General features: G+C 49.4%; 1 protein-coding gene across 1 annotated transcript in view; it reads right to left on the bottom strand.

Moving 5' to 3' along the window:
* ABHD16A (abhydrolase domain containing 16A, phospholipase) overlaps positions 1-20,850 on the bottom strand; it is a 38,592-nt gene extending 17,742 nt beyond the window's left edge. The window contains exons 1-12 of the mRNA XM_083601569.1: positions 20,551-20,850; positions 15,712-15,768; positions 14,366-14,432; positions 10,410-10,496; positions 9,422-9,507; positions 8,464-8,537; positions 7,172-7,276; positions 5,437-5,551; positions 5,191-5,292; positions 4,377-4,440; positions 3,352-3,401; positions 764-887 (exon numbers count right to left, since the gene is read on the bottom strand). Of these exons, the coding sequence (XP_083457695.1) occupies positions 764-887; positions 3,352-3,401; positions 4,377-4,440; positions 5,191-5,292; positions 5,437-5,551; positions 7,172-7,276; positions 8,464-8,537; positions 9,422-9,507; positions 10,410-10,496; positions 14,366-14,432; positions 15,712-15,768; positions 20,551-20,682 (1,063 nt within the window). The 5' untranslated portion in view covers positions 20,683-20,850. The remainder of the gene's footprint in view (positions 1-763; positions 888-3,351; positions 3,402-4,376; positions 4,441-5,190; positions 5,293-5,436; positions 5,552-7,171; positions 7,277-8,463; positions 8,538-9,421; positions 9,508-10,409; positions 10,497-14,365; positions 14,433-15,711; positions 15,769-20,550) is intronic.
* Positions 20,851-23,671: the final 2,821 nt, after the last annotated feature.

Below are 23,671 nucleotides of genomic sequence, written 5' to 3'. Positions count from 1 at the left end.
ACTGGCGGACCGTGCATTGTGTCAACTCGTGGGGGAAAGGACGGGTGCTATTTCGACTTTCCATCTCTGGGCATAAATACCCCCCTCGCCCAATTCCAGGGGGATGACATCATGTGGCCGCTGAGACCATTTAACACCAGTCCTGAAAGACCTACATTGGCTCCCAGTACGTTTCTGAGCACAATTCAAAGTGTCGGAGCTGACCTTTAAAGCCCTAAACGGCCTCGGTTCTGTATACCTGAAGGAGTGTCTCCACCCCCATCGTCCAGCCCGGACACTGAGGTCCACCTCTGAGGGCCTTCTGGCGGTTCCTTTCCTAAGAAGATTGAGGTTACAGGGAACCAGGCAGAGGGCCTTCTCGGTGGTGGCGCCCACCCTGTGGAATGCCCTCCCATCAGACGTCAAGGAAATAAACAACTATCTGAATTTTAGAAGACATCTGAAGGCAGCCCTGTTTAGGAGAGCTTCTAATATTTGATGTTTTATTTTGCTTTTAATTCTGTTGGGAGCCGCCTAGAGAGGCTGGGGAAACCCGGCCAGATGGGTGGTGTATAAATAATAAATTATTATTATTAGGCAAATAATAAATTATTATTATTAGGCCTTCAAGAAGGGTTTCCTTCACAAGGCCTTGCGCATATTCCCAGGAATCCAGTGGCAAATCGCATGCTGTTGTTCTCCTGCCTGTTCCAGCCCATCTCTGGCTAATCCCTTTCCCCCTGCCTATCAACGCTTCACAGCTCTGGCTAGCAGCGCTTCTTACCTGTAAAGCCCCCAATGGACCAGGCATAGAGGATGATGTCCTCAGGGAAAAAGCCCAAGCGGTGGATGGCATACTGCATCACTACATCCATGGCGTTGGCTTCATTCTGAGGCAGCGGCACTCCCTGAGGCAGGAGAGGGAAATGGTCAGTGCAAGGAGAAGCTGGGAGTGAAGACTCATGGGAGAGCTGTGATGATGTTTGCCTGATCAAGGAGAGCTTTCCTTTCCTCTCTGCTTCCTCTCGCTTTTATTTTATTTTATCCTTCAGGCACACCTATATTTCAAATCGGAACCAGTGAAGGCAGTGAAGGTCCTGTGTGAGTGTCTGGAGGCGGTTGAGGATGGATGGCGGCTAACAGATTGAGGTTGAATCCTGACAAGACAGAAGTACTGTTTTGGGGGCACAGGAGGCGAGCAGGTGTGGAGGACTCCCTGGTCCTGAATGGGGTAACTGTGCCCCGGAAGGACCAGGTGTGCAGCCTGGGAGTCATTTTGGACTCACAGCTGTCCATGGGCAGATGTTTATCAGCTCCATCTGGTACGCAGGCTGAGACCCTATCTGCCCATGGACTGTCTCGCCAGAGTGGGGCATGCTCTAGTCATCTCTCACTTGGACTACTGCAATGCGCTCTATGTGGAGCTACCTTTGAAGGTGAACCGGAAACTACAATTAATCTAGAATGCGGCAGCTAGACTGGTGACTGGGAGTGGCCGCCGAGACCATATAACACTGGTCTTGAAAGACCTACACTGGCTCCCAGTACGTTTCTGAGCACAATTCAAAGTGTTGGTGCTGACCTTTAAAGCCCTAAACGGCCTTGGTCCAGTATATCTGAAGGAGCGTCTTCACCCCCATCGTTCTGCCTGGACACTGAGGTCCAGTGCCAAGGGCCTTCTGGCGGTTCCCTCGCTGCGAGAAGCCAAGTTACAGGGAACCAGGCAGAGGGCCTTCTCGGTAGTGGCACCCGCCCTGTGGAACGCCCTCCCACCAGTTGTCAAAGAGAAAAATAATTACCAAACTTTTAGAAGACATCTAAAGGCAGCCCTGTTTAGGGAAGCTTTTAATGTTTAATAGGTTATTGTATTTTAGTGTTTTGTTGGAAGCCGCCCAAAGTGGCTGGGGGGACCCTGCCAGATGGGCGGGGTATAAATAATAAATAAATTTATTATTATTATTATTATTAACCTTTTCCAATTCTTCCTCCTTCCCCATTCCTTTTGTGGCATGTCTTTTAGAGCCTATGAGCCTGAAAGCAGGAGGTTTTTTGTGCTAGAATCTCCAGCACTGATCCAGTGCTAAACGGAACGGCATTCTGTCCCCGCAACCTGGATGGCAGGGACCTACCCTTCCTTGTGGAAAGACCAATTGCTGTGCTGCTCTCTCTTTTATTTAGCGAGACAGTGCAAATCAGAGAGCAGAGACCAGGAAGAGAGAAGCCTCGATATCCAGAATTCCGAGTGATTTGAGGAAATGTCTAAATGGATGGGCACATCTTTTTCACCACTGGAGGCAGGCAGGCACCCACCGCCCCGTGCCCGATTCCAAATGGGTCCATCTAAATTGGATTTATCCGGACAACATCCACTGGATGCCCTAAAAGTAACCCAATTTAAAATCTCGACGTAACTTGCAAACACTATGCTCAATAATTGCAAACAGTATGCTTAATAATTTAACAATTAGACTTGGACAACAGCCTGGATTGGAAGATTGGAATGGAGTCAGGAAAAGCTGCGCTGGTAAACAGACAGTTGAAAAAATATATATACACAAACAAAGCTGTACTCGATGGAGGAAAGGATATATGATTTCTGACATGATTGAGAATCGCATGTGGAAAATATGAAAACAAGAAGAAGAAGGCAGGAAGATACTGGAGATATATTACAGAGGTCCAGACTATGGGAAGCCCAGAACAAATTTCAGTGGTACCTCGGGTTAAGTATTTAATTCGTTGCGGAGGTCTGTACTTAACCTGAAACTGTTCTTAACCTGAAGCACCACTTTAGCTAATGGGGCCTCCTGCTGCCACTGCGCCGCCGGGTCACGATTTCTTTTTTTATATAAGTAATTTTTATTAATTTTCCAACACAAGTATACAATCTTATCGAAATTTCCACAAATTTAGTTCTTTTTGAACTTCCTTCGGCTTCTCTGGCAATCATCCATATTTACCTCTCAATTACGCATTTCTCTGATTATATTGCCATTAAACTTCCCTCCCACTTCTATTTCTTTTTAACAATATATCTCAACTTTCACAGTGCTTCTGGAAACCCCGCCAGCATTGTTTGCAGCCGGGTCACGATTTCTGTTCTCATCCTGAAGCAAAGTTCTTAACCTGAAGCACTATTTCTGGGTTAGCGGAGTCTGTAACCTGAAGCGTATGTAACCTGAAGTGAATGTAACCCGAGGTACCACTGTAATAATTAATAATTTGGACTGTAATTTGGTTGTTTTTTTAGTTTATTGTTTTTAATTGGATCATGATTATGATTATATGGATATGTTAATAGACTGTTTTTATTGAAAATTTTTAAAAAATGATTAAAAAAAATAAAAATAATAAAATCTTGACGTAACTCACCGTGCTGCCTGCAAATCCGGGGTGATTCCATCCCAGCACTGAGAATCCAGCTAAAAGAGAAAGAGAGAGGGTGAATTCATAGGAGGTAAGGCTGTCACTGGGCACGATGGCTGCGTTTTAACTTGACCGTCAAGAGGCAGTGCGCCTCTAAACATTGGTTGCTGGAAATCGCAAGTGGGGAGAGATGCTGTCATGGGTGTCTGGCATGATGATGATGATGATACGATTTGTATATTGCCCTCTACCTGTAGATCTCAGGGTGACCCACAACATAAAATCACAATATATATTTTAAAAATACATAATAAAAGTAAAGACAACCCCATAATCCTCCCCTCTTCCACAACACATTTTAGAAGGGCATCGGATGTTCAACAGCCAAAGGCCTGGTCAATGAGGAATGCATCTCATGAACAAGGGCTTGGAAAGCCCAGCAGGTTCTGCCCTAAGCAGGTCCTCACGAGCTTCACAAAATGTCGCCTCTGCTTCTTTGGTCAAAGGACATTTTCGCTTGTTGGCCTGTTCGTGCGGCGCCGCTTCCAAGTTGCAATAAACAAGGAATTGCCGTTCATTTTATCAAGTGAAGAAGCAATTGAAGAGCAGCATTTGGGGAGCAGAAGAAGGAAAGATCATTTTTTTCTCCCCAGCAAGATTTGAACGTATCAGTGCCGAGCATATCTCTGCATCCCAGGGAAGGGCACGTATTAGTGGAGAGTTGCACAGATGATAAAGCCCCCTGCTAACTGGTTCAGTCCCAGAAATATCTGAAGAGGCAGCAAAAGGATATTCACAGGTCCCCAGCACCACAGTCAAAAATTCCTGCATCAGGTTCTGGGAATCTCTGTCTTGACTCAGAACGTTAAGCAACTCTGTCCAAGCTGGAAAAATGGAACTGGAATGGTTGCGCCCAGATGGGCTTCCCTCTCTCAAGCAGCACAATGAAAAGTTCCAGGAGAACCTTCCATTATAACCCTAACAGTTTTGCTTTCTTTTTTGGTGGGAAAAAAGACAGACTTGAATCATACCATCCAGCGGGGTGGAGAGGCAGCCAACTTCATAAAAGCCTGCATTTCCTTCACAGCAAATCACCTGCGGAGACAAAGGGAGAAAGGGAAGCTATTACATTTGAAGCCAGCGGGAGATGTACCTTGCAGCAAGCCAAATCTAAAGGAGTGTCTGCACCCCCATCCTTCAGCCCGGACACTGAGGTCCAGCTCTGAGGGCCTTCTGGCAGTTGCCTCACTGTGAGAAGTGAGGTTACAGGGAACCAGGCAGAGGGCCTTCTCGGTAGTGGCACCCGCCCTGTGGAACGCCCTCCATCCCATGTCAAGGAAATAAACAACTACAGTGGTACCTCGGGTTAAGAACTTAATTCGTTCTGGAGGTCTGTTCTTAACCTGAAACTGTTCTTAACCTGAAGCACCATTTTAGTTAATGGGGCCTGCTGCTGCTGCTGCGCCGATGCACAGTTTCTGTTCTCATCCTGAAGCACAGTTCTTAACCCGAGGTAATATTTCTGGGTAAGCGGAGGCTGTAACCTGAAGCGTATGTAACCTGAAGTGTATGTAACCCGAGGTACCACTGTATCTGACTTTTAGAAGACATCTGAAGGCAGCTCTGTTTAGGGAAGTTTTTAATGTTTGATGTTTTATTGTGTTTTTAATATTCTATTGGGAGCCGCCCAGAGTGGCTGGGGAAACCCAGCCAGATGGGTGGGGTATAAATAAATTATTAAGTATTATTATTATTATTATTATTGCTTTTCTTCATCTCTTGCCCCTGCACAGCACTGGATGAATGAACAAGATCTTAGGCGCTGGTCCTTGGGTGTCAACTCACCAGTTTCCTGCCTTGCGGCTCAGAGGTCTCTCTGCGATCCATGAACATGGTGTCAATTTCATTTCCATCGCAAGCCGCCAGCTTCGCTCGCTTTCCGTTGCACTGCAACATACAAGAGGGACAGAGCATGGTTGGGATTTAAGCCTCTTAGCTTCCCAGGTGCAAAACAAAAGTAGGGAAGCAGCACTTCCGTGTCATCCGGCTACGGAGAAACTGATCGCAGCTTCTCTGCTAGCTGGTACTCACTTCCTCCACCAGACGGGCCTGCCCTTGGAGCAACATGGGCATGAGGGCCTTCTGCAGCAGATACACGGAGCCTGGGTACAGCATGCGTCGTCCAAAGGTGTGAGCCACTATGAAGCTGTCAAGGAAAAAAGGAAAAAAGAGGAGAAATAAGGGATCGGTGTCTGCAAAGTATGCAACCGCCACGCTGAGCTTTGCACTGAAGGAGTCTCCAACCACGGATGGAAAACTCCGTGGAAAGTTTGTGGCTCATTGCACCCCCGGTCAACCATGCTCTGGGCTCTTCAACCTCTTGCACCCACGACAAAAACAAACAAGCAAACAAAGGAAGAACCTACCCTCGTGACAACGACACAAAAACTCTGCACATATACAGTGGTACCTCAGGTTATATACGCTTCAGGTACCGGCTCCGCTAACCCAAAAATGGTACTTTGGGTTAAGAACTTTGCTTCGGGATGAGAAGAGAAATCGTGCAGCGGCAGCGGGAGGCCCCATTAGCTAAAGCGGTGCTTTAGGTTAAGAACGGACTTCCAGAACGAATGAAGTTCTTAACCCGAGGTACCACTGTACTAAGCAAAATAAGGAGGATCATTACCCGCCTTCTGTCTCCCCACCAACCTCACCATGTCAAAGACAACAATGTCTCAGAGCGAATATAACTGACCTGTAGAAAGGACTCTATGAATTGAAAGCAGAGACCCTTGTTAACTATGAAAAACCATAAAAAAAAAATATTAGCTGGTCCTCCCCGTTCCCACCACAGCCAATGAGGAACTCAAGAGTCCCCCCACCAGCCATTATCCTTTCAACTTAATATCCAGCCCTCCTCATATACAGTCAAAGCTCGGTTCTTAAACAGCTCCGTTCTCGAACTGTTCGGCGCCTGAATGCTGAAAACCCGGAAGGAAGTGCTCCGGTTTTCTAGCGTTCCCCGGAACATGAACGTCCAATGCAGCTTCTGCTGTTGGCCAATCGGAAGCCACGCCTCAGAACTTGAACATTTCGGAAGTTGAACGGTCTTCCGGAATGGATTACATTCAAGTTCCAAGGTTTCACTGTACAGTAGTACCTTGGTTCTCAAACTTAATCCATTCCGGAAGTCTGTTCCAAAACCAAAGTGTTCCAAAACCAAGGCATGCTTTCCCATAGAAAGTAATGCAAAACGGATTAATCCGTTCCAGACTTTTAGAAACAACCCTTAAAACAGCAATTTAACATGAATTATACTATCTAACGAGACCACTGATCCATAAAATGAAAGCAATAAACAGTGTACTGCAGTCACACAACCAATCATTCAGTAGCTGAACTGGGTTCCACACTGTCACAAAAACGAAATGAAAAACAGCTGTAAAAACAAAGATGCAAAATAAAATAGCAGAAACAGACAGACCTCAGCATAACACTCAAAACAGAAGTGTGGCACTTAAAACGGAGCACGTTCAGCCTCCAAAAAAGGTTCGCAAACCAGAACACTTACTTCCGGGTTTGCTGTGTTTGGGTTCCAAGTTGTTTGAGTACCAAGGTGTTTGAGAACCAAGGTACAACTGTACTGAGCAATCATCCAATCAAAACTGCTGAGTAGAATATGAGACAGCCAGTCTTTGAGCACATTCAAGTTGGGCTCCTGGCATGTCAAAGGCCAAATCCTGATAACTGGGGGCATCAGCAGGCAGGGGCGCATGCTTCTGAGCTATACTTTGCAAAAGGGCAAAGAGTGAAAAAGGAGGTTTACCTGGCAATCTGGCAGGGCAGCTTCTTAAGGGCGTGGAGGAAGCCGTTGACAGCACTCCGGTGCTTTGGTTCTGACCGCAACAGGGGAACGTTTCGGGAATCTGACCTGCAGGAGGGAGTTGGAAGTGAATACCCCGACTTCTCTTCTCTTTGGTGCCCTCCAGGGGCTCCAAGTCCCGTCAGCTCCATCCCCCAAACATCTGGAGGGCAACAGGTTGATGAAAACTGCTCTAGAGATAGTGGAGAACATATGCATATCTGGGAGGTAAATAGGCAGCTATTGTTAGAATTCCTGCTCCATGATTGCAGTCATGGGATTGTTGTCTATCACATGACGGTATATGTTTTGACTCCACAGAGTGGGAACTGATGGAGACAGGATGTTTGTGTTACTGTGTTCCATGAAGTGGGACTATTGTCCTTTGTTCTTTTTTCTCTTTGCTGTCAGATGCTAGAGAGGGAGCCATGTTGCAGTGCTCCGTGTGTGTTTATATGTAAATAAAGTAGATTAGCCAAAATGCTGAGCTGCTGAGGTCTGTCACGCGCATCATGCGCAAACTCTGCGGATCCCTAAGTGTGCCGGTGTCGGTTGGCATTGGTCGCTGTGATGTTCGGGCAGAAGAAAGCTTTTGAAGCTCCCGAAGGATCGACCAGGAGGGAGAGAACGTGCCAGTAGGGCATGTGTCTCTACCAGGGTCCTACTCGAGTGTAGGCTGAACTCCTGAGAGCTATGTACCCCAATTAGGTAATGTGCAAAAATGACGCGCTGGAATTTACACACATTTGCTGGTGAATGTGCAAAGTCTCCAAGGAAGAATGTGCACAGCAACTAGAAAGGTATGAAATGTCTCAACTGATGAATGCTCTTTCCACATCACTTGGAGACGTCATGCATTGGCTAGTATGCAAATCCCCAACTGGTGCCGTTCATTTGCGTCTTCCAAGATGTCTGGAGATCCTGGATAGCTCAGTGGGTTAGAGCGTGGTGCTGATAACACCACAGCTGCAGGTTCAATCCCTGCATGGGATGGCTGCATATCTCGGCAGTGCAGGGGGTTGGAATAGATGATCCTGAGGGTCTCTTCCAACTCTACAATCCTATGATTGTGCACATTGCTGGGCCTTTATGTACATTCACATCTACCAAAGCATAACATGATTAACTATAGCAAGGAAGCCTATAGCAGGAAACACTGGCTTTTCCTAAGCGAGAGCTGCCTTCAAGGGTAAGGAATGTGGAGAGTGGAGAAGAGACCAGGAGGCCGGACTCCTGTTTCCTCCCAACCCACTCACCGACTCGTAGCTTCATCCCACCGGAAATCCACAGGCCAGCTCCGGAAATCAAAGTTGTAACTGGCGAGTTTCTTCTGCGGAGAAAGCGTGAGAAAAATCACGGATGTAGACGCTGAATCAATGGGTCAACAAAGCTTCTGGCTCAATAGCCTTTCAGACACAGGCTGGGCAAGAGGCAACCTTTCGCCCATTTCAGTTGACGCTCAATATTTTCCCCGGGATCAACCAACCTTTCCCGGGATCAATTGTGAAGCACGTGTCAGGCTTCTGGGAATCAGCTTCCTCCCCCTTGGCCACAGATAAGCAGAACAAAGGAAAAGGAGTCTTCGTACCAGTTAGAATCTTTAATAGTCACAGCGAGAGACAACAGAACGCATCTCTCTAGAACGGCGGTGCTCCCAGTTAAGGCTTACTCCCCTTCCATCCATATTAATCTACATCACTCCTATGTCTTGTAACCTGAGTTTGTACCCTCTGTGCTTTCTGTTCTGCCACTTTCTCAGCTCTCCTTGACCTTAGGGAAAGCGGATGGATGCTTTCCAGAGACAGTGAATCTGTTAACCCTCTCTCTTCCAGTGTTTCTCCTCCAAGCTGTTCCCCATCCAGTATTTCCCAGCTTCTGCCTTCTGAACTACGCCCCTCTGCAAGGCACTGTTCCAAATCTATACTGTCCTCCTGCTTCTGGGAAGATTCAGGTTCAGGAGGAGGGGGTGGCTGCCACCATTCTTCCTCAGCGCAGCCCTCCTCAGCACAGTCCCTGACAGCATGGCGCTTCCTTAAAACTACAAGCCACAGAGAAGCTACAGGAAAGGCAAGGAGTAAGTCTAAACAGATCAGGAATGGGGAACCTGTGGCCTTCTAGAAGTTGGGATTGCAGCTCCCAGAGGGTGGTCAGGAGGTGATGGGAGGGCCTTGGGAGTTGATCAGGGTGGGGCCTGTCATTCGCAGCCACTCTTACCTTGTGCTCAGGGGTGCCATACCGGTGTGCATCCTCTAGGATGGTGATGAACTGGATATACTGGGGGTTTGTCCAGCGACCGATGCCTGAGAAGAGGAGGAAAAGCTTTCAGGGACTGAAGCCCTACAGCATCCGGCTGCCTCTTCTGCTTCAGCACCCACAAAGCACCACCTCCCCACTCACTTTATTCCCACCCCTCCTCAAAAGCTCTCTCTTCTATGAAGCCTTTCGTTTAACCCCTTGATATCACAAATATTATTCCTGTCCTTCTTGCCTACTGGATGTTCTCCCGGTCGAAGTGTCGTTTGGAAGCTCCTTGGGGCACAGACGTGACTTTTTCCCTTGTGCTACCCTGCCAAGGTGGGTTGAATCCAAGTAAGTCAAAATCTGAAGCAGACTCGCGGAAATCAGTGGCGACTAACTAAAGCCTATTGATTTCAGCCAGTCTGCTTTTAGCTGGACGCAAATCATCATGTTTACTTTGCTTAATCTGCTGTTTTCTTTCTGTTTTACTGATTTTATAATTGTGGTGTGGTGTGATAGCTTCTAGGTAGCTTCCCCACCGCCCCCAACATGTTGTGAACTGCCTTCCAAGACCCACAAAGGAAACATGCAAATGCTTAAATGCATTGAGGGCCCTACAGAAAAAATATGAATCGGACAATTTCATGCCACCAAAATCCAAGGAAGGCAATGGTGGCTCTTGACTCAATGGATAAGGTTTCCAAGACATTGTTGGGTTCCAGTCAATGGTGGTCCTACTTGGAGTAGACCTGCAGAAATTAATGAACTTTGCTAACTTGGGTCTATCAATTTCAATGGCTTTGCTCTGAGTAAAATGTAGCTGAATACAACCCCCAGCTCCCGTCAGTCCCAGCGCGCATTGCCCCTAGTCAGGAATGATGTGAGTTGTAGTCTGGGGATATTGGGCAGGGGGCATAGGTTCCCCACTTCTGCCAAGAGCCTTCAGACTCCAGGAAACGCTCACCTCTGAGGCAGGCGATTCCTGCCAGCAAGAGCAGCATGGTCCCGGCATAGTGAGAGATAGCAACAACTTTCGACATTGTCAAATACCCTGGAAAGAGAGACAGGTAAAGAGGGGGAGGCAGTCAGAACAAGTGCTCGGAACCTCAAGAGACTGCTATGCACGGGATGCTTTTCTTACAGCGATAACTGCGCTCAGAACGTTTATTCTATATTTGTAGATGAACAAATTTGTAATAAACAAATTCCTATGCCCCACAAATAACCCAGAGGTGCATTTTAAATAAAAGGACACATTTTGCTCATGTAAAAACACCAGGCAGGCCCCACAAATAACCCAGAGATGCATTTTAAATAAAAGCACACATTCTACTCATGTAAAAACAGGCTGATTCCTGGACCGTCCACGGGCCGGATTGAGAAGGCGAATGGGCCGCATCCAGCCCCCGGGCCTTAGATTGCCTACCCCTGTTCTATCCCATGGGAGGAACACGCAAGCGTGCGATTTGCCATCAGTGCACAAAGGGCAAAGGCCAGCAGCTCCCGAGCATAGCGCTTGCAGCGGGAAAGCCGTTCGGTGTGCTTACGTGAAAGAGCACTGGCGGCCAGCAGAGGGCTGCCTGCATGAGAATGGCCCCTCCACTGCCCCCATTAACCGTCACATTGCTGCGATTCATCTGGCCTAGGAATGTTGAAACCCTTGGCAGTTGCACTGTGCACATCAATAGGACGGCAGGATCCTAAAAATTCAACCAATAGGGCCAGCCACAAAATGTTGCTGTGCACCTTCACTCCCCGGCAGGAATGCTTTTGTTCAGGGATCTGCCAGCTGGGTCTCCCTTTTTTCAGGATGCTATAAGCTGTTAGGCTCCAGCAGAGCATAACACACCCATTTTTCTTTTAAAACGGTCACTATTCTGTAGCTACTGGGCAGGCCCGGACATCAGATGCTGTTGTTTTTTTAAAAAAAATATTTTCTGTCCCTCTGCAAAGCTGGAGGCTCCTCTGAACATGTTGTTAACTCCCTCTTCCCTCACCCCGTTTGCCCCATTTTGGCAACTATTATTGGCCCTCATTACCTGAGATTACGATTTGAGGGAGGGAAGCATTAAATGATCACATTATTCACGTGGGATATGGACACCTCATGCAACTAAATAGGAACAATGCAACGTGTCTGACTGAAAATAATAATAATTTAAGATGAATTCCGCGACACGGGTGGCGCTGTGGGTTAAACCACAGAGCCTAGGACTTGCCGATCAGAAGGTTGGCGGTCTGAATCCCTGTGACGGGGTGTCTCCCGTTGTTCGGTCCCTGCTCCTGCCAACCTAGGAGTTTGAAAGCACGTCAAAGTGCAAGTAGATAAATAGCTACCGCTCTGGTGGGAAGGTAAACGGCGTTTCCGTGCGCAGCTCTGGTTCTCCAGAAGCGGCTTAGTCATGCTGGCCCCATGACCCGGAAGCTGTACGCCGGCTCCCTCGGCCAATAAAGCGAGATGAGCGCCGCAACCCCAGAGTCGGCCACGACTGGACCTAATGGTCAGGTGTCCCTTTACCTAAGATGAATTCCACACCAGTCTCAGAAGCGAGGTTGTGAATAGGCCAGGGGCATTGTGACTTTGGCACCTGAAACCATGAAGGCTTCAGACTTGTGCCCCCTCCAAAAAAGGGGGGAGTGAGGAGGGTAGCCTCAGATTCTTAGAGACTGACAGAAGCTCTTCGGCCAATAACAATTCCTTGGGCGGTGGGAGGGGGGAAGATAATAAATTATGTTTTCCCATGCTGTTAGGAAGATTAAAAATGCCTCGTGCTGCTGGAGTTATTTTGAAAATAATATAACTAAAATTGTTGGAAAAGCAAGGCTCTCGCTGAGGGCAACGGGCAGTCTGGGAAAACCTGCTGCTCCTGTAGCATTTGTGCTGCTTATTGAATGCATTTAGCCACCTTTCTAAAGAAAACAGGCTCAAGGCAGCTGGCAATTGAAACACACACCCGACGGGAGACAGCCGGGAGCCCCACGTAAGCTGACCTGAGCTTTGAAAAGAGGAAGCCCAATGTACGTCCAATGATACGTGCTTGTTTTCCAAGTGTAATAAAATATTTGCCGAGTTGCTAAGAGACCAAGTGGTGATGCAGGATGCGGCTCACTGCCCCGATTCAAATTTCACCCTGTCTATGAACTCACTAGGAGGCCCCGGGTTCACCTCTCCCCAAAATATAATAGGGGGGGGGAGGAAGATTACCACTGGCAGACTATCGCACTTTGGGAAGTGGAGGAGGGGGAAACCCCACACACCAAAAAATCTGAGGAAACATTTGCCGGGCAGAAGTCAGCGTTGCAAAATCTCCTTGTCATTCTCCACACAACATGCGCACAAGGAATCCTTTGTCTGGCCCTGAATGGCAGCTGCCTCGTGATGCAGGGCAGTTCCCTGAGAGAAAACAGCGATCTCCTACGAGGAACCAACTTTTATTGGAGCAAGAGCATATTGCGCTGGTCCTGGCCCGACTGCACTGGCTGCCAATTAGTTTCTGGGCCCAACTCAAAGGGTTGGTTTTTGACCTTCAAAGCCTTAAATGGCTCAGGACCACAATACCTCAGGGATTGCCTCTCTCCATAAAGGTAAAGGATCCCTGGATGGTTAAGTCCAGTCAAAGGCGACTATGGGGTTGTGGTGCTCATCTTGCTTTCAGGCCAAGGGAGCCAACGTCTGTCCACAGGCAGCTTTCTGGGTCATGTGGCCAGCATGGCTAAGCCGCTTCTGGCGCAACAGAACACCATGACAGAAACCAGAGCGCACGGAAATGCCATTTACCTTCCCAACACAGCGGTACCTATTTATCTACTTGCACTAGCGTGCTTTCTGACTGCTAGGTTGGCAGGAGCTGGGAAAGAAGCAACAGGAGTTCACCCCGTCGCGGGGATTCGAACCGCCAACCTTCTGATCAGCAAGCCCAAGAGGCTCAGTGGTTCAGACCACAGTGCCACCTGCGTCCCTCCCTCTCTCCATATAAACTTTCTTTGTGTGCTTCTTCTGTGGGAGGTCTGTAGACTGGCAATATTCCGCTTCTGAAGACGCCCACATTACCAGCCCTCGCTGGTAAGGAGTGGATTTCACAGCTTTAAGTACGGGTTGTGTGAAGAAGTCCTTTCTCTTGCCCGACTGACCCAACAACAATATGAAACACAAGGACAAGGGCAGAGTCACCCCTTGACCCCCCCCCCCGGCAGAAGCCAGCAGGAAGGTTTACTTATTTATTAAATTTAGATAACTGCCCTTCCTCCGAAGATCTCAGGGTGGTTCACAGGATGAAAATGAGGGGGAAAGCAGGAAATAAAGGGTTTAAAAACAAAAACAAGACGTGGTGCACAGCCTCTGCTGTCAGGGGGTAGTTTTGGCTCACCTGCAACTTTAAATTTATTTCTCAGGGCACACCAGCAGTTTTCTTGTGGCAACGATAGTGTTTTTCAGTGCAGATTTTAGGATTTTCTGCCCTGACCTTATACCATGGTCAGACCGCCAGTCCCTGTAGCTTAGGGTTGGTTGTGCCAGGTGTGGGAGCCTCCAGATGTTGCTGAATTGCCAACTCCCATCAACCCCAGCGGCCATGGCCAGGGAATGATGGGAGTTGTAGTTCAGCAATGTCTGATGAGCGGTAGCTTCTCTGCATGTGGTATAAAGAATCCTAAGCAGCATGGATTCAAGGACTGACACGGCTTCTGCACCTTGTTCATCCTACCAGGCAGCGGAGCTCTCATGTTTCAGATGCAAATCTTTCCAAGATCTACCTGGAGAGGCCGGGGATTGAATCTGGAGCCTTCCGCATGGAAAACAAGTGCTTTACCACTGAGCTAACAGTCCCGCACCCCCATAACCTCCCAGCGTCGGAAGCTTTCTAGCGCTACGCTTGAGCCAGCAGCGCCAAAGAGTTTGCCCAGAGAGCAGCAGCCCGTTACCTTTTCTGTACAGGTAAAACACAGCGAGCGGGGAAGAGTAGTAGGAAATGGACCACAGCACAGAAGCCTGCAGGGACAGAGCAAAGGAACGGCTTAAGTCACACAGAGAACAGGCTTTTCCTAGGCATTTCTGAAGGCCCTGGTGTTTTAAGCGACAGAGAGAAGGGACCCAAGGGAGCTAGTTTAATGCTCAGAGAGAAGAGAGAATTAACTCTGCAAAGTGCAGCGCGGCATCCATGGCTACTAGCGGAAGCCAAGGGGGACTGGGTTGCGAATAAACATGCTTTCACTGAGCTGCTCCTAATGAGGTCTTGCTTCTCTCAACAACCTCTTAGTAAAAGGTTACATTCCGGGCCAGGGAGAGGTGGAAACCCAAATTCCTCGGGACGGGCCCCAGCTGTCCTACACATTATTATGCAGGATCAACGGCACTCTGGATTGCACCGTCACAGAATGGAGTATCATGTGAGGGACGTGCGCTGGGATTCTTGAATGCTTCCCCATGTAAACAAACAAACAGCCCTCCACGCCTGTAGAAAACTAGTGCAACAGGGGGAAAGGTTTAATGCATTCTTTCCCTGCCGTGCTAGATTATTACATGCAAGAAAGAAGACTGGTTTTATTTTATTTTTAAGCCCCACACTGCCTGAAACGTGGCTATTGTCCGCCAGGCGCACAACGTGGGCAGCTCACTACGGCACCCCCATGTGCCGGAGCAGCTAGCTACGCCCCTGAGTTAAGTAGAACCCCCTAAGCTTCCAACGCATTTTGCAGAATGAGTATACCACATGACACCGGTCCTGAGAGACCTGCATTGGCTCCCAGTACGTTTCTGAGCACATTTCAAAGTGTTGGTGCTGACCTTTAAAGCCCTAAATGGCCTCGGTCCTGTATACCTGAAGGAGCCTCTCCACTCCCATCGTTCTACCCAGACACTGAAGTCCAGCTCCGAGGGCCTTCTGGCGGTTCCCTCATTGCGAGAAGTGAGGTTACAGGAAACCAGGCAGAGGGCCTTTTCGGTAGTGGCACCGCTCTGTGGAACACCCTCCCTTCAGATGTCAAGGAAATAAGCAGCTATCTTATTTTAAAAGACATCTGAAGGCAGCCCTGTTTAGGGAAGTTTTTAGTATTTAATGCTGTATTGTTTTAACACTTGATTGGGAGCCGCTCAGAGTGGCTGGGGAAACTCAGCCAGATGGGCGGGGTATAAATAATAGATGATGATGATGATGATGATGATGATGATGATGATTATTATTATTATTATTCACTGCCACTAGGTCGTCTAGAATAGCTGGAAGATAACGAGCACATTGGCGGACAGAACGCACAGAGTATGTACTCACCAGGGCAAGGATGCTGTCCGCATGTTTTTCAAGCGTCCGTGGCTGGTAGTAAGATTCCTGTTGAAAAGAAACAAAACACTTGCTGAATTTGGGCTTAAGTCTTTTGAAGAAGGGCTAGAGGAGGGAAGGGAGAGAAGGACGCTTTTCTTTTGAAAAGCTGGTGCATGGGTTTGTGGTTTTTGTTGGGGGTGTGTGTGTGGACCTGGTGCTTCAAAGAAGTTAACCAATTAACCCCTGCATTTGTATCTGTAGACAACACAACTCCAGTTCCCAAACGACAGGAAACTTTTACTGATGCTGTACTCATGCAAACCACAGAAACCTTTCTGATTTCTCATACAGTGGTACCTCTGGTTACATACTTAATTCGTTCCGGAGATCCGTTCTTAACCTGAAACTGTTCTTAACCTGAAGCACCACTTTAGCTAATGGGGCCTCCCGCTGCTGCTGCGCCACCGGGTCACGATTTCTGTTCTCATCCTGAAGCAAATTTCTTAACCCGAGGTACTATTTCTGGGTTAGCAGAGTCTGTAACCTGAAGCATCTGTAACCCAAGGTACCACTGTATTTCAGACACGTAATTTATATACTTACGTATGTGTCTGCCTTGTACATTTATGAATGTTCATTTTATATTTGGGACCTTAGAAATTTTATAACACAGGCATACTAAAGTACAGTATCCAGAAGCGGACCTAAAACCTGAGCTCTCGCTCCAATGTATGCTCATGGGCAGACCGCATAACGGGACGACTGCTTTAATAAACACACCCGTCTGAAAAGCCACATCCACAAACCTGGGAGCTGTGCCCCTTGGCCTTAGCCTAGGGGTGGTGGGTTGGAATTATTGTGGGCCACTGTAAATTAAATTGCTGTGGTAGTGGAAGCCTGTACCACAATTCCTGCTCATGCAGAGAGACTCCCTGCTCCCCAATCGGCCCAAAAGAGTCAGGAGAACCCCCAGAATGGTACAGGGGATGAAGTAGGAAATCATCTCCTCAGGGACAGCCTTTCCCAACCTGGTCCGGCCCTCCAGTGGCTTGGGGCTACTGGGACTGGTGGAAGTTGTAGCCTAAAACGCCCAGAGGGCAGCAGGTTGTGGGGGAAGTCTGTCCTACGAACACATCAGCCATTTGGGGAGTTAATCGCCATCTTCTTCATGATGACACATTGCAAGTCCGGGGAATTTTTGGCCCTCCAGGTGTGGCTGAACTACAACTCCCGCCAGCCCCAATTGCAGGGATGATGGGCGTTATAGCTCAGGCACATGCGGAGAGCCAAAGGTTCCTCAGACTGGATTTCAACTCAAGCCAGCGACACAGCACAGCTTCACATGCAATATATAGCCAGTTGCCAGCAATGGGATGGTGCAATGCTGCAGCGGCCAAGGATCAAGGCAGGTGAGTAAGCTGTTGTTGCAGCCTTAAAGAAAGTGCAAAGCGTTCTCTTCTAAATGATAAGGGATTAACCTCATGCATGGTGCCCTTTGCTCCCTGGTGGAAAGGCGGGGCCCACATGTGATTAGTAGCTCTTCCTCTACAAAGCTTGATTTTTACGGATACAGAGCGCAAGTTTCTTCATCTTCAATGCTCCCTTGCTGGGAAGAGGCTGGAGAGTTCAGAGTTTCTCAAACTTCACCTCCCTCTCCCGGCAAACCTTCCCCCCCCCCAAAAAAAAACCTGCCCTAGGTTTCCAGCCAACCTATCAGAGCAGATCTGAGGGTGCTGTGGGGGTGGGGAGAGAAGGAAGCACAAAATGATGTACAGTATTGCAATTCTCTATTTCTGGGAAGCTGCAAGGCCCAAGAATTGCACAATACAGGCGAGGATGAAAAGTGAAAGAGAAAGCAGCGACTCTAGAAATAAGTACGCCTTCCTTGGTATTGTGATGACTCGATATATTTTAGTGGCTAGATGAACCGTTTGGTACACAGCGCTGAAGATGTTGCTTGTTCTCCACCTGCCACCGTTTTTATTTATTACCTCTGTGTGGAGGGAGTCCCACAACTTAGGAGCTGCCACAGAGAAAGTCTTATCTTAGGCCAAAGCCTTCTGAAGGTGCTGGAGCAACTAGCAGGGTCTCCTCTGCTGATCTTAACACCTGAGGAGTATTGTAGGGGAGGAGGTGGTCTTCTAGATAATCTGGGGTCTAAGTTGTTTAGCGCTTTAAATGCCAAGCACCTTGAACTGGAAACCAGTATAGCTCTTTTAAGACAGGGGTTGTGCGAGATCCATAATGGAACCCCAGCCAGTAATTTGGCCACTACGTTTTGGATCAGCTGTAATTTCAGAGCTGTCTTTAAGGGTAGCTCCACACAGAGCCAAGTGCAACAATCCAATCTGGAAGTTACCAGAGCATGGAGTACTGGGGCCAAGTAATTTCTGTCCAAAAGGGGCTGTGGCTGGCGAAACGGCCAGAGTTGGAAAGACATTACTAGTCACTGCCACCTGAGCGTCCAGTAAGGTAAAGTAAAGGGACACCTGACCATTAGGTCCAGTCGTGGCCGACTCTGGGGCTGCGGCGCTCATCTCGCTTTACTGGCCGAGGGAGCCAGCGTACAGCTTCCGGGTCATGTGGCCAGCATGACTAAGCCGCTTCTGGCGAACCAGAGCAGCGCACGGAAACGCCGTCTACCTTCCCACCGGAGCAGTACCTATTTATCTACTTGCACTTTGATGTGCTTTTGAACTGCTAGGTTGGCAGGAGCAGGGACCGAGCAATGGGAGCTCACCCCGTCGCGGGGATTCGAACCACCGACCTTCTGATTGGCAAGTCCTAGGCTCTGTGGTTTAACCCACAGTGCCACCCGCATCCCACTGAGCGTCCAGTGAAAAGTGCCAAATCTAGGGGTACCCCTCAGCGACCGACCTGCTCCTTCCAGGGGAGGGCAACCCTGTCCAGAACAGGCAATCTCCCCACCTCTCTGACTTGAAAACTCGGGACATGGAACACAGACATATTCGCAGGATTCAGCTTCTATTTATTGGCCTGCACCCGGCCTATCACCACTTCTAAGCATCGGTCTAGTTCCTAGGTCACCCAGGAACCTGCTTAGCTTCAACAAGGTGGTGGCCTTATGCACCTTCAGATGAGGCTCTGGTTCCTGACCACTGGCCATGCTGGCTGGGGATGATGGAGGTCCAACATCTGGAAGGATGCAGGCTAGGCCCTCCTGACGCAGGGCACCGTACAAAACTCAAGTCAAAAGCAAAATGGCCACTAAGGCACAGCTTTTGGAAGATGCGGCCTTGCAGCCATGCGTGCCAGGAAGAATGTAGGCGAAAGTTAAGTCAGCCTTGGAAACAAAAATATCTGCTTATCCCACTAGACAAGGCAGTAGTGATGTACACAAGGACGCTGCAGGTAACAAGAAACATTGAGCAACCTGATTCTCCCAATTCCCATACTGCAAGCTGTGTGTGTGTTGCTAGCATGTAACCGATACAGCCTTTTCCTCCCAACAGGTTTGCCCAGACAGGCATCAGGAATGAACTAGGACAGTGATTTCCAAACAGGAATCCTGGGGTTTCATGGAAGCTAACTAATTAAGGGACTGTAACTTTGCATGTAAAAGGTTCAGTGCTGGCATCTTCAGATAGCGCTGGGCAATGCTACTGCCTGAAACCTTTGACAGTGTTTGCTATGAAGTGTGGACCGGCTTTTGTCAACCTGGTGCCCTTCATATATTTGGGGATGCAATTCCCATCAGTGGCCCCCAGCACCGCTGGCTGAGTTAATAGGTCAATGGTTTGACGAAGCATACGGCAGCTTTCTATATTCCTAACCTGTCTGATCTTTGGGAATCTTCCTCACTGACGTGGCTCCAGGTACCCCATCTTCTGAATCTGGGCAGGTAGGGACTGTGGTGGCAGCCTGCCTAGAGAACACCCTCTCTTTTAAAGATATTGGAAAGGCACCATCTTCAAAGGGTTGCAGATGCCAAGTACATTAACTCTCTTAAGATACTGGAAATGCACCAACTTTGAAAGGTTGCAGGGGCCAAGTGCATACACTTCAATTTCCCCAGGCCAGGCATTTGGCGTTGACTCCCCTTCCAGCTTGCTGACTGCTTGAAACTGCTGTTAGTTGTGCTTTTATTCTCTCTGCTTTTCCTTTCTTAAATTTTAAAATATTGCTTCCATTTGTTTCTTATAAATGAGAGGTGCATTGAGGGATTTCACACAGAAATACGAGGCTTATCTTTTTTAAAGTTAGAGAAACAGATTCTCACCAGGCAGATATTCATCAGGGGCAGCCTATTCCATCCCAACAGTGCCGTGTCAAAAAAAAAAGTTACACCTGTTGGATCTTTGCAATGCAACTGTAAGGATATTGTTGTGGCAATGCTAATTTTGAACAGGGGAGGGGAAACAGAAGAGGAAGTCTTGTACAAAAAGATGCAACATTCCAGCTATTGTTCTCTCTCCATTCCTCCTTCAAGGCTAGCCACTGTTTTGGAAAATATCCTCAAGGCAGGAATAATCCATCCCCACCCCCGTGTTTTATGATGGCCTCATCCCAGAAAGGTGGCCCCAGACCCTCCAGTAATGACATTGTCCACGATGGGCGTGTGCCATGTTTAAATAAGGGGCTCAGTAATTGGATTTTTTCATACCTCTTCCTCCACTCCCCCCCGCAATCCTAATGGTATCGCCCACTGGTATCCCGGACTCTCCATGAGACTTAGGCTGCTCTATGATGACATCAAGGAAAGCAGGGCAATGCCAACCCCCTTAAGAGTAATGGTTTCGCCCCTCAACCCTATGAAGGTAAAGGGCGACGAGGGAGATACCAAGTCTCCGAAAGGGGGGGGGGGAGAAAAGAGTTGATAGAGCTCACCCAAGACGGTTCTAGCGGGGCCTGCGACGTGTCTTCTGCCTCGGCCCTGAGGCGACGGGGTCTGATGGGGTCCCGCTCCCGGTAGACCCGGTACAGCCGTGGGCCCAGAACGCAGCTCAGCAGCTTCGCCATCTTGGGACGGACCTGAAGCCAAAACGGCACCGGCAGGGAGAGGGTGGGGAGGAGCTACATTTCCGGGTTTCGTACAGGAAGGGAACCGGGACAAAAGACTTCTGGTCTCCCCCGCCCCCCACCCTTTCTTCCCAGAACGCGATTCCGGCGCCTGCTCTTCCCTTCTGCTTTCTAGGGCCGCTAACGCAAGGGGGCGTCCGCGTCGCTCTAGCCCTTAAAGGAACCGCCGCCCTATTTTGCTTGAGAATAAATCCCATTGAATTTAGTGGGATTCAGTTCCAACCCTGCTGAGGATGTTTAGGCATACAGTCCAGTCCCAACCTTATTTACACAAACATTGTTGTTGTTGTTGTTGTTGTTGTTATGATTATGATTATTATCAGTGCTTTTTCTGGGAGGGGGGATACAGGGGTACGCATAGCCCTCAACATTTTGTGAATCTTTGTGCTTTTGTCCATTTACTGTATTTATTTCTCCCGATCTGAACTGTAAAATGGTGATTTTCTTGAGTCAAAATGAGAGTACCCCTAAACATTTTTTTTTAAAGTAAAAAAGCACTGATTATTATTACACTGGACAGAAATCAAGGCATGGGTGTAACCAGGATTTGTGTGGTGGGGGAGGGGGGAGAACCTCAGTTAGTTAAGTATTTTTTTATTGTTTTACATGATTTAGGTGGGGAGAGAGCAGCCCCCTGGCCCCCTTGCCTATGCCCATGACTCAAGATAGAGAAAAAATCTAAGAACTGCTGAAACATAGGAAAAACAATCATTAATTTTTAATTAAATATTGGTAGAATTAAAACTATTAAAACTAAAACCACACTAATAATTACAATAGAAACAGCACAGTAGCAGCTCTCTCATGAAAAGCAGTCGGTTCCCCCAAGCCTGTTGGAACAAGAAGATAGTCACCTGCTGGTGGAAGGAGGGAGCCAGGCTAGCTTCTCCAGGGAGGGAGTTCCAGAATCTGGGAGCTAGCACTGAGAAGACCCTCTCCTGCGTCTCCACTAAGTGTGCCTGTGAGGGTGGCAGGACTGAGAGAAGGGCCTCTCCCCTGAAGATCTCAAAGCATGGACAGATTTATATGAGGGAATGTGGTCTTTCAGATAGCTTGGCATAAGCTCTGTGATTTTAGCAGGACTTACCGTATTTTTCGCTCTATAGGACGCACTTTTTCCCCTTCAAAAATGAAGGGGAAATGTGTGTGCGTCCTATGGAGCGAAGACGCCATAGCCCTGCGACCCTCTCCCGGCTGGAGAGGTGACGCGCGCCTATGGCAGGAGCCTCCATAGGCGCGCGTCACCTCTCCACCCGGGAGAGCGCGCGTGGGGCTAAAGCAGCCCCCCGCGACCCTCTCCCGGCTGGAGGGGTGACGCGCGCCTATGGCAGGAGCCTCCATAGGCGCGCGTCACCTCTCCATCCGGGAGAGCGCGCGCGGGGCTAAAGCAGCCCCCCGCGACCCTCTCCCGGCTGGAGAGGTGACGCGCGCCTATGGCAGGAGCCTCCATAGGCGCGCGTCACCTCTCCACCCGGGAGAACGCGCGCAGGGCTAAAGCAGCCCCCCGCGACCCTCTCCCGGCTGGAGAGGTGACGCGCGCCTATGGCAGGAGCCTCCATCGGCGCGCGTCACCTCTCCACCCGGGAGAGCGCGCGCGGGGCTAAAGCAGCCCCCCGCGACCCTCTCCCGGCTGGAGAGGTGACGCGCGCCTATGGCAGGAGCCTCCATAGGCGCGCGTCACCTCTCCACCCGGGAGAGCGCGCGCGGGGCTAAAGCAGCCCCCCGCGACCCTCTCCCGGCTGGAGAGGTGACGCGCGCCTATGGCAGGAGCCTCCATAGGCGCGCGTCACCTCTCCACCCGGGAGAGCGCGCGCGGGGCTAAAGCAGCCCCCCGCGACCCTCTCCCGGCTGGAGAGGTGACGCGCGCCTATGGCAGGAGCCTCCATCGGTGCGCGTCACCTCTCCACCCGGGAGAGTGCGTGCGGGGCTAAAGCAGCCCCCCCCGCGACCCTCTCCCGGCTGGAGAGGTGATGGGCGGCTATGGCAGGAGCCTCCATAGGCGCGCGCCACCTCTCCACCCGGGAGAGCGCGCGCGGGGCTAAAGCAGCCATAGCCCCGCGACCCTCTCCCAGCTGGAGAAGTGACGCGTGACTATGGCAGCAGCCTCTCCGCTGCGCCTTTCCGCTGCTCCCTGACCTGCTCTTTGGGGCTGGTGGTGGGCTTCCCCCCGCCAGCCCCAAAGAGCAGGTCGAAAGGAACCTGAAGCCTGGAGAGCGAGAGGGGTCGGTGCGCACAGACCCGTCTCGCTCTCCAGGCTTCCAAGGTAGCCGCCTGAACGCACCTTAAACGGCACCTTGTTTTAGAGCGGGAAAACAAGAGGAGGAAAATTCTCCCACTCTCTGCGCAGCGCCTCCTGCCACTTCGCTGAAGGGGCGCTGGGCAGAGAGCGGAATAATTTTTTTCCCTTGTTCTCCCCCCTCTAAAACAAGGTGCGTCCTATTGTCCGGTGCGTCCTATGGTGCGAAAAATACGGTACTTCCAAAATAAATAGTTTTTGCAGCATAAGAAGTGTTTTCCTCCTTCCCCCTCCCCAGTCAATAAATTCCACTTCTTTCTAATCACAGTCACAACAACCTTTTGAGGTAGGTTAGGCTGCCTCAAGGTCACCAGTAATCTTTATGGTGAGTGAGGAACCTTGGGCTCCCATGTCCTAAAAGGTAAAGGGACCCCTGACCATTAGGTCCAGTCGTGGCCGACTCTGGGGTTGCGGCGCTCATCTCGCTTTATTGGCCGAGGGAGCCGGCGTACAGCTTCTGGGTCATGTGGCCAGCATGACTAAGACGCTTCTGGCAAACCAGAGCAGCGCACGGAAACGCCGTTTACCTTCCCGTTTACCTATTTATCTACTTGCACTTTGACGTGCTTTTGAACTGCTAGGTTGGCAGTCCCATGTCCTAGTCGAACACTTAGCTGTAGCACCATTCTGGCT

Source organism: Podarcis filfolensis, assembly GCF_964270895.1.
Source record: "Podarcis filfolensis genome assembly, chromosome: 2".
NCBI lineage: Eukaryota > Metazoa > Chordata > Lepidosauria > Squamata > Lacertidae > Podarcis > Podarcis filfolensis.
Note: the sequence above shows the minus strand (reverse complement) of the source record. Positions and strands in the feature narration are given on the sequence as shown.